Here is an 18,348-nt window from a genome sequence, read left to right on the forward strand (position 1 = left end):
AACAGGTTAGTATATTCAACTTCACAGTATATTCTATGTGCAACAGGTTAGTATTCAACTTCACAGTATATTCTATGTGCAACAGGTTACTGAGGTTAGTATTCAACTTCACAGTATATTCTATGTGCAACAGGTTAGTATGTTCAACTTCACAGTATATTCTATGTGTAACACAGGTTAGTATATTCAACTTCACAGTATATTCTATGTGCAGTAGGTTAGTATATTCAACTTCACAGTATATTCTATGTGCAACAGGTTAGTATATTCAACTTCACAGTATATTCTATGTGTAACAGGTTAGTATATTCAACTTCACAGTATATTCTATGTGCAGCAGGTTAGTATATTCAACTTCACAGTATATTCTATGTGCAACAGGTTAGTATTCAACTTCACAGTATATTCTATGTGCAGTTGGTTAGTATATTCAACTTCACAGTATATTCTATGTGCAACAGGTTAGTATATTCAACTTCACAGTATATTCTATGTGCAACAGGTTAGTATTCAACTTCACAGTATATTCTATGTGCAGTAGGTTAGTATATTATTCAACTTCACAGTATATTCTATGTGCAGTATGTGCGGTTCAAGCAAAATAGTGCAAGAAAGGGGTGGATGGGGGATATACAAGCTCACAGCGTGGCACCGAGTGCCGCTCTATACGCTTGTAGAATGTAGATGTGTTATTTTTTGAAAAAATCATGAAAATCTGTACAAGTCTTTGAATGTACACAGTATATATTTTAAAGTAAAAATGCGTAACTTAAATCTTGGCTATTAGTAAAAAGTAAAATATTTTCTTCTGAGATGTAGAAGTAAACATATTGAAAACATATGTACTTATAGAGAATAAAAGACTACAAGATTTTTATATTTTGTCGATGAGACTAGACTAGACTAAACCAATTTCATCAGACTAAGACTAAGACTATTATGTGTGTTATTCAAAAGACTATGACTAAGACTAAATCTAAGTCTGTGCATTGAAATTAAAGCCAAATACATCTTTTATCTTTACATTTACATATCTTTTTTTCAAATCTTGTTGGTTTTGACACAGAGAGTAACAGACAAGTACCAGATATGATTTTTTTTTTTTTTTTAATAATATGTTTATTAAATTTTCAAACAGAAATTATTTGGACAACAACACACTATACAACATACAACACTATACAAGAAAAGGAAAAAGAGACAAACAAACTGAAACAACAAAAACAAAAGAATAAACATAACAAGCTCAGACAATAAGATTAATACATGATGAGCGAAGCAACCAATCCCCAGCCCCCCCACGACCCCCTCAGAATGGAGAAGGCAGGCACCCGACCCAGATCGGAACTAGATTCACTGAGCACATTTCAGCACCAGTCAAGAAACTTCAAGACAAGTGAAACAGCGACAGCTAGAAGTCAAGGCCGACAGGGGAACCCTTTAAGCACAGCAGCAGACAGTGTGGGCCCGATGAATCTTAAGTAGGGGTCCCAGATTTTATAAAAGGCGTCTATCTTGGAGTGTAACATACATGTTATGTATTCACAAGGAATACATTCCATTATAATATTGTGCCATGATTTTTTGGAAGGAGCAACATCCTTGATCCAAAATAGGAGAATATTCTTCCTGGCAGCGAACGTTAACACATTGAATAGCCTCTTATGATTGGCATTGACAATATGACCATCTGGGAGACCAAGTATAAGACACAAGGGGTTTGGCTCTATGGGGACACCGAAAATGGTTGACAGTTCTGTTACGACATCAGACCAGTAGTTCTGGAGCTTCACACATGACCAGAGACAATGAACGTAATTACCAATTTCTGTTTTGCATTTGAGGCAAAGTGGGGACACACTAGGATCCATTTTGTTTTTAAGGACAGAAGTTATATGTATACAATGTAATATGCGGTACTGTATGGATTTAGTCCGATTGCAGACAGAAATCTCCTTTGCATACGTCCACATTTCATTCCAATCAGCATTATCGATAGAGATGTTGAAATCCTTCTCCCATAACTGTTTGACAGCATGGGAGTTTGTGGAGGAATTTGAATTCAGAACTTGGTAGAAAATAGAGATAAGGTTTTTAGCCAATCGGAGAGAAAGAGTCCTTTCCACCTGTGAAGCCGAACAATTGGTTAACAGTGAGGTGTCTTTAGTAATAAAAGCTCTGATTTGGAAATACCTAAAAAGTTCAGGTCTCAATAAACCAAAACGCTGCTGCAGCTGTGCGAAGGACATCAAAATTGGACCATTAAATAGATCTCCGAGCTTCCTGATGCCCTGTGCCCGCCAGACCTCGAACCCCCCATCCTCATAACCTGGCTTAAAGTCGGGATTACCCACTACTGGAGTAAGAGGAGATGTTAGTTTAGAAGTACCAGATATGATTGATGATTGATTTTGTACCTGGCAGTGGCACTGTGGCACACACTAGGCATGTGTTTAGTTTATTCTTTTTAGACAATGACTTGTTCAGTTATAAATGGTAAATGGTGCTTTTATATAGCGCTTTTATCCAAAGCGCTTTACATAGATTGTGCATTACATTCACCCATTCATTCATACACTGGTGGCGGAGGAAACCATGCAAGGCACCAACCTACTCACCGGGAGCAACTAGGGGTTCAGAGTCTTGCCCAAGGACTCTTCGACATTAACTCAGGGGGAGCCCAGATTCGAACTGGGAACCCTTCGGGAACCCTTCGTGCTCTAATAACGGCCCCACAAGTTATATTTAGCTTAAAAGATGAAGACTATAAAGACTAATCCCAAAAGACTAAGACTATTTTTATATATATATATATTTAAACAATTTCATAAGACTAAGACAGGACTAAGACTTTGGGCTCTATTTTAATTGTCTTAACTACCAGCTCTTATGCCTTAATTTAAAGGCCTGTCCATACTGTCTCCGATCACCAAAATTCTCGTTGGAAAGGTCCGGTTCAACTACAAAATGACGTCACTTGCATCTTCTGAAAAGCATTACCCCGAATTAGAGTTCGGAAAGCTGCACGTCGGAAAGTCTGAACTCTCCGACGAAAAGTTTGGTGGAGACAGTATGGACGGGCCTTTAAGTTAAAGCATAAGAGCAGTACTTAAGACAATCAAAATAGAGCCCTAAATGGTGTGTTATTCAAAAGACTATAAGACTAAATTTGCTGAAAACATTAACACTGGGGAACCCCATGCATATGATATGAACATGGGGAAGAACATGCAGTCCTCAGTCACAGAGTAGTCCAGTAACCATGACATGTGATGACATTCCTCATAGCTGATCTGTCTGAGTGATTCTAAATATTGCCAACAGCTGAGTAAATAAATACACATTCACTTCAGTTGCACCACTCCAAGGTCTCCCTTACTTTTTCCTCTTTGACTCTAAAACTCCTGCCAAAATTAAAGGCTTTTGGGGCTGTGACAAGAGAAACAAGCAAGGTACAAAGAATCTTTAATGAATGGAACATCTTGTAACCAAATGAGGGGCTGCTGTCTATGTTACTGCAGTATAGATAAAACACATGCTGACATAGAGACATTGTTTTTTTTATTGGTGATGACAGGTTGTTAAACTAAGTGCTGCTGGTATCGCACAGCGCTGCGTCTCAACCGATAAAAAGCAGGGCTCTGGTTCATTTTATGGGACCGGGATGTTCTTGAAACCCGCTGAGGATTAAACTCTGGACAAGGAAGTTAAAATATAAGGAAGGGAAACCACGTGACCGCCGGGACTGGCCATGACGCTCCTATGGGTGCCAGAATGATGGAGCTGGCTAGATTCGCTCATGAACAAACCTGGAAGAAACACTATTTATGAACGACTGAGACCTTTGTCATATAATCTGTTCAGGAATATACAAGAAAAATATATCAAAGGTATTTTTACAATCACTTGCTTTTCGATGTGCACAGTGCATAATTAAATAATAATAATAACAAAAAATAATAATCGTTTCTGTCTCGCGAGATTTGGTTCATAGACAGGAAACGGTGGATAGTCTCGCGATACTGGCACCCATGGTGAGCTTCATGGCTGGAAATGGCGTATCCCTGTTGTCACGTGATGTGCCTACCTCCTATTTACCTTGACTCTGGCTACTTCAACTCTGGCTGCTTCAACTCTGGCTGCTTCAACTCTGGCTGCTTCAACTCTACTAGTATTAACCTTTTCTCTCTCACAACTTTCCACATCCAAGTTAGAGAATGTATACGGAAGTTTTAAAATACATGTGAAGCCTTAAAAATAATACTATGGCATCGGATGTCTGTGGAGATAATAAAGTCCTTATTGGACTTTGCAGCCCAGTTTCTATCTGGTAAATTTACTTTGCTCTTATCATATAGTTGTTTGTTGTTTTGTTTGGTTGTGTGGTTGTGTGCTCATTGTTTTCGATGTAAAGGGTCCTTAGGTTCATGAAAAGCGCTGTATAAATTCAAGCTATTATTATCAGTGATGGAGGTAGTCACATTTTTCAATACTGCAGTGTAGAAACACTCTGTTAGAAGAAAAAGTCCTTTAATCAAAATACCGGTACCAGTAAAAGTACAAAAGTAGTAGTAGGCCTACAACGTTTTTAAAATAATTGTAGTGGAGTAAAACGATATTTGTCTATGAGAAGTAAAAGTATAGACAATTATTATAAATACTGCAGTAAAGTAAAAGTAACTCAAAATTGTAAATAAGTACACATACTTAGTTACTCCCCACCACTTATTGCGACCGTAGGTTGCTATTTAGTATGAAAACATGCAGCTCATGTCAGTCTGTCTGTCTGTCTGTCACACCTCATGCTCTGAAATCATAGATGTCTGAGATCATAAATGTCTGAAATCATAGACCAGATGAGACTGACGCAATATGACACAGATGTCCATAATAGGCATCTGACATCATAGATGTCTGACGTCATAGACCACATGAGGCTTAATGCTGATGACATCAGGGATCTCCATATATGGGCATAAAAGGGATTCCTTGTCCCTATAATGTCCCCATGTGGACATATCATGTCAATCTCACGTGTTCTATGACGTCAGACATCTATGATGTTTGTCTGTACTTGTATGGATACGCATTTGACTAATAAACCGAACCTGAACCCGAACCTGAGACTACAGTCATCTCCATATTTGGGAAAATATGGCCACATTTTGGTCAACTTAAGCAACCAACCAGGTCTGTGAATAGTTTTTGGTTAAAGTTGATCCCATGCCAAAGCGCCAGCGCTCGCCCCACATTCTGCCGTCACCCAGGCGGATGCGTGCACGCGCCCATGTTTATTGTGACCGTAGGTCGCAGTTTACAATCAGAACCGTCACAGCTTGTTTGTCTGTGTCTGTCCGGAAGTCCGGATATCCGGACGGGTAATGTCTGACACACTGGTTCCCCTGACACATCACTGTGACATCACAAGTGACATCACAGTGATGTCAGATACTCACAGCAGGTATCTCCATATATGGGCATAAACAGTGACATCACAGTGATGTCAGATACTCAGAGCAGGGATCTCCATATATGGGCATAAAAGGGTTTCTGTTAGGGATCTCCATATATGGGCATAACAGGGATTCTATCCAGAGACGGGGATCTCCATATATGGGCATAAAAGGGATTGTATGATGATGTCAGATGTCTTAGACGTCATAGGACTTTCACATAACGAATAACCGAGTAAGCATGTTTGGGCTCTCACAGTATATCTCCATATACAGTACATGGATCTCCATGTATGGGTACCAGGGGTCTCCATTATGGGTAACTGGTCTGATATACATCACTGGCCAGATGGCCAAGACATGGTGCGACCTCGCCTTTTAGGGCAGGGGTCCTCAACCTTTTCAGGCTGTGACCCCCAAAATAATCATATTTTAACTGGGGACCCCCCCACCCTGACAAGCACTAAGAGTTGAGGTATTACATTTTGTATAACATGGTTTGTGAAAATAGCTGATCTACATGCTCAGATCAGCTATTTTCACAATTTCTGCCTCTAATATTTGGCAATTTGGCCAATGTTAAATTTGTCATTTTAGAGGTATTAAAAAGTCCTTAAATTGCCACTTTAGAAATGTGCAGATACCCTCTATATACACTGAAACTTTAGGTTGGTTTGTTTACCGTTGAGTGAGAGAACAATGTTGCACATTAAGTTAATCATCTAGGGACCCCCCCAAAATAATTTGGGGACCCCTGGGGATCCTGACCCACAGGTTGAGAACCACTGCTTTAGAGTCGTTTGTCGCCCTTAGGCGTCTCTCTTCATTTTGTCTCTGCAGTGTTGTTTTTGACAACAAATTTTGATTTAGTTTTAGTCATAGTCTTTTGAATAAAACGTCATTTAGTTTTAGTCATAATTTAGTCACCTGAAAAGTATTAGTTTTAGTAAAATTTTAGGCGACTAAATGTTGATTTAGTCGACTAAAATGTATTTTGGCAGGCCTTGATGGCATCGTAATGACTCATTTTACACTTGGTTGTGTGCTGAAAATAGCGGATCTACAAGCTCACAACGCGTCGCGCTGCGACGCGTTGTGAGCTTGTAGATCGGCTATTTTCAGCACGCAACACCTGAGATCAACCAAACATAAAATGACTCTCTTCTCCGCTAGTCCCTCCCTAACGTTTTAGTCTAGTTTTGATTTTGTTGACGAAATTGTCAATAATATTTGGTCTTAGTCTTAATCACAACAGCTTAGTTTTTATTTAGTTTTCGTCAGTGAAACAAAACACAGTCGACAAACATTTTTCTCCATAGTTTTAGTCGACGAAATCAACACTGTGTCTCTGTCTGTCTATCTCACTCTCTCTCTCTCCCTCCCTCTCTGTCTTTGTCTCTGTCTCTCTACCATCAGAGGTGTACTGCGTGCCCCCCCGGGCGGTGGAGCAGGGCTACGTGGTGGCCGTGCAGAAGATCGAGTACGAGGTGGACTTTGACATCCACTACCTCTGCAAGAAGAACTTCCTGCTGGACGGACCGCAGAAGATCACCTGTCTGCCCAACGGCAGCTGGAGCGCCGACCCGCCCTACTGCAGAGGTGAGGGCAGGTGACAGAGAGGATGCTGGGAGATGTAGTCATGTATAATGATTGGGTTGACCCTTTTAAGACCTGGATGGAACCACTTTAACCATTATTTTATGCTTTAACTATTACAAAATATTAGATGTACAAGCTCACAGCACGGCACCGAGTGCCGTGCTGCAAAAATCTTTGACACAAAAATCTTTGACACGATTTTATAAATTCTAAATCGATGGTTCTCAAACCTTTTCATGTCAAGGACCCTCAAAATCACATGTATTTGGCTGCGGACCCCCCATCTCAAAATATGTTGTTCCAGGGACCCTGGCAATAATCTTTTTTGCAATGGCAGATTGGGCTAAGATAAGATGGGTCAGCTGCTTGTACTGCTTTTAGTACAATATTATTCAGGATAATAGCAAAATATTAAAACACAGTTAGAAGAAATTATTGTTGAAAATGTATTTCCTGTCAAATTATTGCTGGTAAGAAGATTGTCTAGTTTGGGTTAGGGTTAGGGCTCAGGGCCAGGGGTAGAGAAACTGTCATTAGAACACAGAGGGTTACCGAAGGGTTCCCAGTTCGATCCCGGGCTCCCCCAGAGTGTCGAAGAGTCCTTGAGCAAGACTCTGAACCCCTACCTAGTTGCTCCTGGTGAGCAGGTTGGTGCCTTGAATGGTTTCCTCTGCCATCGGTGTGTGAATGGGTGCATGTAATGCACAATCTCGCTATATAAATGCACCATTTACCATTTACCATAACACCCCCCCCCCCCCCCTCTTTTGTTTCCAGCCCGCTGTCTCATCCCTGCCGAGCGGAGCCGCGTGCTGATTGGCGGGCTGAAGAGGTGGCCCTTTGACATCACGGACGCCATGATTCCTCACGGGGAGAACGTGACGTTCTACTGTAAACACCCCCGCAAGCAGTGCAGCTACACGGCCAGCCAGAGCTGCTTCGATGGCAAGCTGCACCCCCCGCCGTGCTACCTGGGTGAGTCCCTAGGGGGCCCCGCTGGGCTGGCTGGCATCCCCGCGGTGGAAAGAAGTACTCAACTGTTGTAGCCTACTTAACCTATTAAAGGACAACTTTGTTTTTTTACAACAAGATTTCATATTTTAGATTGTAATTAGAGAAAAGATAAAAGATGAGTGTTAAAATGTCTTCATTTACTGCTTTATTTTGTTTTAGCCATTTTAGCCATTTTGATTTTCAGTGGATGGGGCATGCGTACAGGTGGCTAAATGTGTATTTTTTAGACACAATAAGACAATTTGTTCATTCATATTTACAGTAACACTTCCCCCATCACATGTCACATCTGCCCATGAAAGATTGTGGTGCCATCTTTGGAATGGTCTTATTGTGTCTAAAAGTACATATTTAGCCACTTGCATGCACTGACATCAAAATCATTAAAATCGCTAAAACAATAGAAAGCAGTACATGAAAACACTCATCTTTTCTTTTCTCTAATTACAATCTAAAATATAAACCCTTGTTGTAAAAAAAAACAAAGTTGACTTAAAGTTGAATTATTTTATACTTTAGCTATTGAAAAATAGCAGATTTAAAGCGAACATTTGTAACTCAAATCTTTCTTTCTCTGGATCCCGGGAACAACATATTTCAGAATATTTTTAGAAGACATTTATAGAATCAGGTCAAAAATATGCAAAACACTTGCACGGATTTTCAAGATTTTTCAAAAATAGCAGATAGCTCGCAAAAAGATGTTTGCTTTATTTATTCATTTGTGCTTTTTTTCCTGGTCTTTCAATATTCCTTTTTTATTGTTTGCTAATTTCTCAAAGCAGATCAAGTATACCAGTAAGCCTGAATGCGTTGGTGGTGAAAGCAAACAACATAATACATTCTTTATTTTCCTTCAATAATTTAGTTTCTTATTTTTATCTGGTGTTTAGGCAAAACCTTTTTCACAATAGGAGAATGTAAGAATAACTTTATGACTTCTACAATAATACATTATGATTAAAATACTTCTTTGACCAAGCAATGGGAGCCACAGGAGAGGGCCTAAGAGTCACGTGTGGCTCTAGAGCAGTAGACCATGAGCCATTGCTCATCAAACACCAGTAGAGTCAAAAATGGCAGTTCCGTGACCGTGGAGAGCAAAGGTCCGTTTCTCAATGGATTTGTCATCTAGGAGGGTTATTAAACAAATTTGGCCGAGGTGTATTTTTTTTAAATGGCCAGGAAAATGTTTGACAGCTAGGGTAATTTTCAGTCTCATTCACTTACTATACACTATACTAGGCCTATAAAGGAAAAAATGACTCCCAAAAATACTGCTTTAAGTGGGATGTGAGGGGTCAAACTAGGGGTTTTTAATTATTCTGAATCAATTGCAAGCATTTCTTTTGCATGAAAAACATTCCTTGGGCTAAAAACTGACCCCAAAAGACTGTGAAAATTGATGACTCATCACTAAACCATAGTTTTGTTGGCCGTTTTTTATATAGTATAGTAAGTGAATGAGACATGAGAAAATTACCCTAGCTGTCAAACATTTTCCCAGCCATTTTAAAAAATACACCCCGGCCAAATTTGTTTAATACCCCTCCTAGATGACAAATCCATTGAGAAACGGACCTTTGCTCTTGTGGTCACGGAACTGCCATTTATTACCCAACTAACCAGGCAATGAACTGTCAATCAGTATGCTATGGTAGACTATTTTACTATAATATAACCAATCTGGGAACCCATTGACAAAAAAAAAAAAAAAAAAAAGAAGAAGAAGAAGAAGAAAGAAATGTCAGGGAGCTCTGAATCCGTCTCAAATGTAGATATTACAATTTAACTAACACAACTGTTATGTGTGGTTTTTAGACATTTAGATGATGTGGTCGGGTGGGACATCTACTGGTTGACAAGTGGTATTACCTGAAGGTCAAAAGTATCTCCCTGGAGCAAGCAGGCATGCTTTGTTGTGCCATCTTTAACCCATTTAGGCCTAAAATTATTGAATGCTTTAACCAGTGAAAAATAGCAGAGCTTGTAGATCTGCTATTTTTGAAAAAGTCGTGAAAATGTGTGCAAATCTTTGAATATTATGTATTTTCAAAGCGAACGTTTGTAACTCAAATTTTGCTTCTGGGTGGTCCCTGGAACTAGATATTTTGAGATGCGGGTCCGTGGCCAAATACATATCATTTTGGGGGTCCTTCACATGAAAAGGTTTGAGAACCACTGACATAGTAGTCTCTCAAGAACAGACTAACTGAGCTCCAGTTAAATGAAAAGGACCTTTTCTTTGACGATGGCTGGCCAGATTGTTGACATACAAACATTGGTATTTCAAAAAATCTTAGAAGGATTCAAAAGACACTTATGTAATCGGGTCAAAAATCTAATTTTCACGATTTTTCAAAAATAGCAGATCTACAAGCTTGCAGCGTGGCACTCGGTGCCGCGCTGTGAGCTTGTATATCTGCTATTTTTCAATAGTTAAAGCATAAAATATTGCGTCATAATGTGTCTTTAAGCACTGTTCAGTTGTACGATGAGAAGCCAATCTACAAGCTCTTTTGAAAGCCTTTTTGGGGAAATTATGGGACAATTTTCACCTACCGGTATATAATGACATGCCCAAGATGGGGACGCCAGGTTGAAAGTGGTTCATGACCACCAATGGTCAATAGTAAATGGTGCATATAGTGCCTTTTTCCAAGGCGCTTTACATAGATTGTGGATTACATTCACCCATTCACACAAGCATTCATACACCGATGGCGGAGGACACCAACCTGCTCACCGGGAGCAACCTATAGGGGTTCAGAGTCTTGCTCAAGGGATCTCCGACACTAACTCGGGATCGAACTGGGAACCTTTCGGGAACCCTCCATGTTCTAATGACGGTTTCTCTACCCCCTGAGCCACTGCCGCCCCCATAGTAGATCTAGTCATCGTTTCTGTTAGGCAATTGTTAATTATCATAACACAGCGAGATTCTGTTTCCTTCATGTTGTGAGGCGTGACACAGATTTAGGAGTCCTACAATAACATTTTCCAATTGCAATGTTTTTCTCATATAAATTTAAATGTACGCTCAGCCGCACGACGGTATCGCGCGTCAAAAATAGCCGACCCGCTCGTCGTTGTGAGCTTGTAGGTCAGGGGCGTCAATTGGGTATGGCAGGGGTATGCAGCTGCCATACCCTGGGTCCAGGGGGAAAATAAAAGTTACTTTTAAATATAAATCCATGAATGTCTCTTTGTCTATCTGTGCTGGTTATTATGTTGTTAAATTACAGTAAAAATAACTACAAATGCAACATTTTACAAAATGGTCACTTTAACAATGTATTGTAATTATATTCTCCACACTTGTATTCTCCCCATCTTGACAAAATGGTATATTCCCATGTTCCGCAGGTCAGCTGCACAGGTGCAATGCATTATTGTTAATTTTGGCACATTTACTATTTTACGCCAAGTTTAGCTGCACTTGAACAAACCATAGAAACAGGGGAAAAATAGAATGTACTTCTTAAAATAAATGTATCATGCCTGTGGCTAAGGTATGGCAACATGACTGCGCGCGTGCAAGACACCAGTCATGTTGCCATACCTTAGCTTTTTCTGAACTGACGCCACTGTTGTAGGTCAGCTATTTTCGGCGCCGCCAGCCGCCGCGCGAAGGCGCATGCATCCTTTTCCTCTTCCTTTTCCTCTCTAACTCCTCCTCTCCTTCTGCAGAGCCCACCTGGTTGCAGTACAAGCTCTTCCCCCACCGGCTGGTCTCAGAGATCGAAGAGTGTCAGCCTGGAGAGATGGAGGTCTAAACCGTCCTCGTACACCGTACACATGCGCACGCACGCACGCACGCACGCACGCACGCACGCACGCATGCACGCACGTACGCACGCACGCGCGCAACACACACACACACACACACACACACACACACACACACACACACACACACACACACACACACACACACACACACACACACACACACACACACTCTGTCTCCGTATGACCTCCATGCCCCCAATGCCCAATATTCTAACCCAGGGGTCTTCAACAGGGGGTCCGGGACCCCTAGGGGGTCTTCAGAGTTACTACAGGGGGTCCTCCAAATCTTTGTGTGATAGTGTCCTTATTGTGAGAACTTTAGCCAAAAATAGCAGATCTACAAGCTCACAACGCCTCTTGTAGATCGGCTATTTTCGGCAAAGAGGTTTGGTTTAGAGGGGAAAAAGAGCAGACTAGGTAGGCCTACATAGTGAAAGGTCAAGTTTATTAAGTATCGACGGTTCAAGTCGTTACATATTATCTGAAAACACAAATTGACATGAATCCAAAATACACTGACGATTGTGCTGTCAAGCGATGAAACTATTTGGAATCTATGAAATGGTTGTGGGGGTGCCTGCTGCGTTATTTGGAATTGCACATGAGTTCTGCTTCATCTGTCTCTCGACCAAGGGGTCCTTGGCCTGAAAACGTTGAAGACCCCTGTTCTAACCCAACTTCATCCGGTCTTCTCAAGCCATCAAGCCATCCGAGAGTGTACAAATAGACTCAAGGCCTGTCCATACTGTCTTCGACCACCGAACGTTTCATGGAAAGGTGTGGTTCAACTACAAAATTAAGTCACTCGCAACTTCTGAAAAGCATTTGCCCTGAATTTGAGTTCGGAAAGCTGCACTGAAAAGTTCAGTGGTCTGTGACCGGAGACAGTATGGACAGGCCTTCAGTTCTAACTCTCAGACTTAAATTTAAATGGAGTGTATGTGATATTTTCTTTGTTAAAATGTGTTAAATAGCACTGTATACTCATAGTAATCATTAATATACTCCAGAGTGTTTGATCAGTAACAGTGGTCTGCCCCTGACTCTCTTAGTAAACAGAAAACAGTTTTTTAGTTCGGGATACCAAATCAAGTAAGCCTTGACGAGCCATGTGGCCCATATAGTCCATGGGCCATACGAGATGTCGGTATCGGAAAGGTGGCAAAGGTTACTATGCATTTTTGAAAAGTTCTATATCTGTAGATTATAATTTGGTATGATAACCCTTTCTGAGACACAGCTAAATTGGTGTTATCAGCCGCTAGAGTTGGTGTCCCATTAACTTTACATTACAGTGAAAAAAAGCAAAAAAAGAATCTGCTTTAAGTAGCATATGACGGGTCAAACTAGGGTTTTTTCATGATTCTGAATCCATTGCAAGCATCTGTTTTGCACAAAAAACATTCCTTGGGCTAAAAAACGGCCCCACAAGACTATGGTTTAGTGATGAAAAGTGATGAGTCATCACTTTTCACACTTTTGTGGGGGCCGTTTTAGCCCAATGAATGTTTTTTATGCAAAACAGATGCTTGCAATGGATTTAGAATTCTGGGCCCTGGGTACAAGGATTCACTGTGGGCCCCCCATGAATGTTAAATATTGAAAAATAGCAGATATACAAGCTCACAGCGCGGCACCGAGTGCCGCGCTGTGAGCTTGTAGATCTGCTATTTTTGAAAAATCGTGAAAATGTGTGCAAGAAACCTATGTCGAGGACCCCCAAGATGATATGTATTTGGCCACGGACCCCGATCTCAAAATATTTAGTTCCAGGGACCGGACCCCCAGAAGCAAAATTTGAGTTAGAAATGTTCGCTTAAAAAATACATAACATTCAAAGATTTTCACACATTTTCACAACTTTTCAAAAATAGCAGATCTACAAGCTCGCAGCGCGGCACTCGGTGGTAAACTAAATGGCGCGGCACTAAATGGTAAATGGTGCATTTATATAGTGCCTTTTATCCAAGGCGCTTTACAGAGATTGTGCATTACATTCACCCATTCACACACACATTCATACTGTACACCGATGGCGGAGGAGACCATGCAAGGAACCAACCTGCTCATCGGGAGCAACTACGGGTTCAGACAGAGTCTTGCTCAAGGACTCAATTCGAACCCTTCGTGAACCCTCTGTGTTTTAAGACGGCAACTCTACCCCTGAGCCACAGCCGCCCCAGTGGCTCATAATAGTGATTATCGTCCCATCCCCAACAAGCTCACCCCATGGATATGATGCTCATGCTAGTATGTCGCTGGGGGGAACAAGTGAATTTGGAAGTGATGGGGAAAAAAAGAGCAGTCAAAATTGGAACTGGAACACTATCAAATTGAAGCTGATAAATGCTCTGTGTGGAGTTCTCCCTCCTGATCGGACCAAATTGATTTCACGCCTTAAAAATGTGTTTTCTGTTTCCTAAAAAGCTGCAGAGAGCTGCAGGGTGGCCCCTGTTACTGTACAAACTGTACAAATATCAATGATTGCTATTCGAAAATATAGCTTTGACCTTTTAAAAAACTTTTGCTGTTTTTTTACGATAACATATCACGTACACCCCCTTTAACCTTCTGGATGTAGCTGTGTATTCCCTCTGGATTCTTATAGCTTCTGTCTGAAATGAGACGGGGAAAAAAACTAACTCCAGTATATCCTTGTTCCCGCTGCCAAGCTGGAGCCTCTCCAAATATATATATATAAGAAAAAGAAAAGGTTATGTGGTAATACACGTTGTACCTGCTATACCAGTAATGATATTTGCCTACATGTTCATGTAAGCTCATTATGACTCTGTGATCTCTCACTGTGATCTTTGCGCTGTCTTCACTGTCTTATTATTATTTTTTTTGCCTTGCCTACACTGTAAAACCGAGTGTCTTGAGAGTGTACAAATGGACCCGTCCATTTGTACACATTTTGTACATAGATAAACACTCACGATTTTACTGTGTACTGTATTGTCTTTTCCTGGTACTGTATGTTGAACCTGACGCAGCAAGCCTCCAAGCTTGTAAGTTCTACTGATGATGAAATAAATCTCTATTGAAACTCAAGTTTCAGTTTGCAGCATTTATTGTACGTTTTAATTGTTGTTGTTATGAAACACAATATACAGTGCATGTACTCAGGGGTGTCACAAGGGGGAGGGGAAAGTGGGACTGAGTTACTAGGGCCCAAGGTGGAGGGGCATGGAATTATTGTATCCACGAGTTTCCAACGCCCCATAGTGTATTGCGCAGACGTCTGCACCGAGCTTCCGCCGCCGATTTACAAGCTCACAACAGGTTGCATCTGCTACGCGACGTGAGCTTGTATGTCTGCTGTTAAACCCGGAGGTTTGGTCCTGATAGTCTCCAGTAAACTCCCGGGGAAACTTGTGGATACCTTAGCTATTGAAAAATAACAGATATACAAGCTCACAGCGTGGCACCGAGTGCTGCGCTGTGAGATTGTAGATCTGCAATTTTTGAAAAGTCGTGAAAATGTGTGCAAATATTTGAATATATTGCTTCTGGGGGGTCCCTGGAACTAAATATTTTGAGATGGGGGTCCGTGGCCAAATACATATCATTTTGTGGGTCCTCCACATGACAAAGTTTGAGCACCACTGACATAGAAACTTAGGTTTTTCAAAAATATTGAAATATTCAGACATGCACAAGTTTTCAAGATTTTACAAAAATAGCTGATCTACAAGCTTGCAGCGCGGCACTCGGTGCCGCGCTGTGAGCTTGTATATGTGCTTTTTGTCAATAGTTAAAGCATTCATGAGTAGGGATGGGTATCGTTCACCTTTGAATCGATAAGATACCCTTTTCGATACCTGGGAATCGATACGATACCCTTTTCGATACCATTTTCGCTACTTTTTATTTAAGTTTAACTGCTCTACCGCTGCTGTGGTATAGCAGAGGTGATGATGATGATCACACAGTGTGGCAGAGCGGAGAGTATAGATGTTGGATAATCATCATAATAATAAACATTATAGGCTATTGTCGGCTATTTTCCACAGTAACGAGTGTAGCCTACTAAAGCAGTCATTAAACTCTCAGTAGCCCAACTGTTACAGATGCGACCGGCCAGGGGTGCGTTCCAGAGTATCGAAACGAGGTATCGTTCGTTTTTACGTGAACCGATACCCGATAGTATCGACGTCATGCAATCGATACCATTAAAAGTATCGCAGGCGATACCCATCCCTATTCATGAGGGGCCCACAGTTAATCCTTGTACCCAGGGCCCAGAATTTGGTGCGACACCCCTGCATGTACTCAGGGGTACTCACCGGCACAGAGCCACACTGGGCCCAATAGCTCATGGGGGGCCCTGAGCCAGAGAGCCTTTGTATGAAATGTCACTGTTATTATGTTTGCGCCAGTGTTGATTTTGTCGACTAAAACTATGACGAAAAATGTTTGTCGACTGCGTTTTTTTCACTGACAAAAACGAAATAAAAACGAAATAAAAACTAAGCTGTGATGACTAAAACTAAGACTAAATATATTGACAATTTCGTCAACAAAATAAAAACTAGACTAAAACGTTAGGGAGGGACTAGTGGAGAAGAGAGTCATTTTATGTTTGGTTGCTCAGGTTTTGCGTGCTGAAAATAGCAGATCTACAAGCTCACAACGCGTCGCGCTGCGACGCGTTGTGAGCTTGTAGATCGGCTATTTTCAGCATGCAACCAAGTGTAAAATCAGCCATTACAATGTCATCAAGGCCTGCCAAAATACATTTGAGTTGACTAAATCAACTGTAGATTGAGTCGACTAAATCAACTGTATATTTAGTCGACTAAATTGTGTGATATAGTCGACTAAAATTAGCCTAAACCTAAAACTTTTCAGGTGACTAAATTATGACTAAAACTAAATGACATTTTATTCAAAAGACTATGACTAAAACTAAATCAAAATTTGCTGTCAAAAACAACACTGGTTTGCGCTTCTTGTCAAAAGGCTTTATCATTCATGTCAATAACAGCCCCAAAAGTCCTATAGTGGAAAACTGAGGAAAATATAGCCTTTAGACATTCACTTTGTAGATGTCACAAGAAAGAAACCATCGCCATACCTTTTAGGCCTCACCTTTTACAAGCTCACAGCACTACTTGTGAGGAGTTGAAAATAGACTAGTATATTATTAGTAATAATGACAATTTGTCCAATGTTTGACCAGTTTTTGGAGCGGTGAAAGCGCTCCCAATAGACAGGTATGTCCGTGGGTATGTCCGTGGGTGGGTGGCTGGGTGGCTGGGTGGCTGGCTGGCTGGCTGGCTGGCCGTGTCCGTAGCCTGGCAATACCTTGAGTGGCCACACACAACACACTAGTTAAAGGAGGGGCGCTGTTTTGTGCAGGCCAGGCACACTCACCACTCACTCACAGGCACAGTTTACAGTTTACAGTTTAGGCATTTAGCAACACACACAGGGTATAGCTGCTCAGATTCACCGCTCCACTTCGAACCGAGGTTTGATTTTATAGTACAGTTTGTTGGTTACTTTTGATTCAGTAATGGCCTTCTTCATTTTTTCTCCCTTTCCTTTTTCTTTGAGTAATTAAAGGACAACTTTGGTTTTTTACAACAAGGGTTCATATTTTAGATTGTAATTAGAGAAAAGAAAAAGTCAGTGTTAAAATGTTTTCATTTGCTTCGTTCTATTGTTTTATTGCGTTTACCGTGCTAAAATGTGGGGCATGCGTATGCATGGGGCATGCATACAAGTGGCTATATATGTCTTTTTAGACACAATAAGCCAGCAGTTTCTTTATTGCTATTTACAGTAACACTTCTAGCCCCCATAAGTCACATCCTTCCAACCATGAAAGGTTGCGTTGTATCTTGGGAATGGGCTTATTCTGTGTAAAATGACATATTTAGCCACTTGTACGCATGCCCCCAAACACTGAAATAAGAATCTCTAAAACAATAGAAAGAAGTAAATGAAATCATTTTAACACTCATCTTTTATATTCTTTAATTAGAATCTAAAATATGAACCCTTGTTGTAAAAAACTAAAGTTGTCCTTTAAAAAGGTCCTAAAAGTCCTTAAATTGTCATTTCATTGTCACCTGGGGGCGAGGAATGTAATGGGAGCAGGTTATTGTCAAAGTTCACACCCCCCAGTCACTGTGTCAGACCCAAGGCGGAACCTGGCCTCACGACGAAGGGAGACCTCTTGTGTCAAGCACATCTCTGCAGACAGCATAGTAGCGGGCGATGCATAAATACAAAATGAAACACTTCTTTGGTATTTTATGAAAATGTTGCTACACTAAAAACTCACTTCATATACAATACAAACACTCGAAACTGGTAAAAGATAGCAAAGCCTATATCCTTACCAAATACCATTTATTTTGCAATGCGTTTTATGACAGTTTTTTCTTCTTCTTTTTAGTACTTTGTTTTATTTGTCTGTCATTCTATGTTAAAAGGACCCCAATTGAAACAAAACAAGCATAAAAGCTGTTTTTGAGGT

General features: G+C 40.8%; 1 protein-coding gene across 1 annotated transcript in view; it reads left to right on the forward strand.

Annotated features, from left to right (window-relative positions):
* The window catches only part of ntd5 (ntl-dependent gene 5), a gene marked incomplete at both ends in the record, with an annotated part of 53,900 nt that extends 42,058 nt beyond the window's left edge, over positions 1-11,842 (forward strand). The window contains 3 exons of the mRNA XM_080743598.1: positions 6,870-7,052; positions 7,830-8,027; positions 11,757-11,842. Of these exons, the coding sequence (XP_080599724.1) occupies positions 6,870-7,052; positions 7,830-8,027; positions 11,757-11,842 (467 nt within the window). The remainder of the gene's footprint in view (positions 1-6,869; positions 7,053-7,829; positions 8,028-11,756) is intronic.
* Between the last annotated feature and the right edge of the window lie 6,506 nt (positions 11,843-18,348).

This window comes from Nannobrachium achirus, assembly GCF_963921795.1.
Source record: "Nannobrachium achirus genome assembly, chromosome: 2".
Taxonomy (NCBI): Eukaryota; Metazoa; Chordata; class Actinopteri; order Myctophiformes; family Myctophidae; genus Nannobrachium; species Nannobrachium achirus.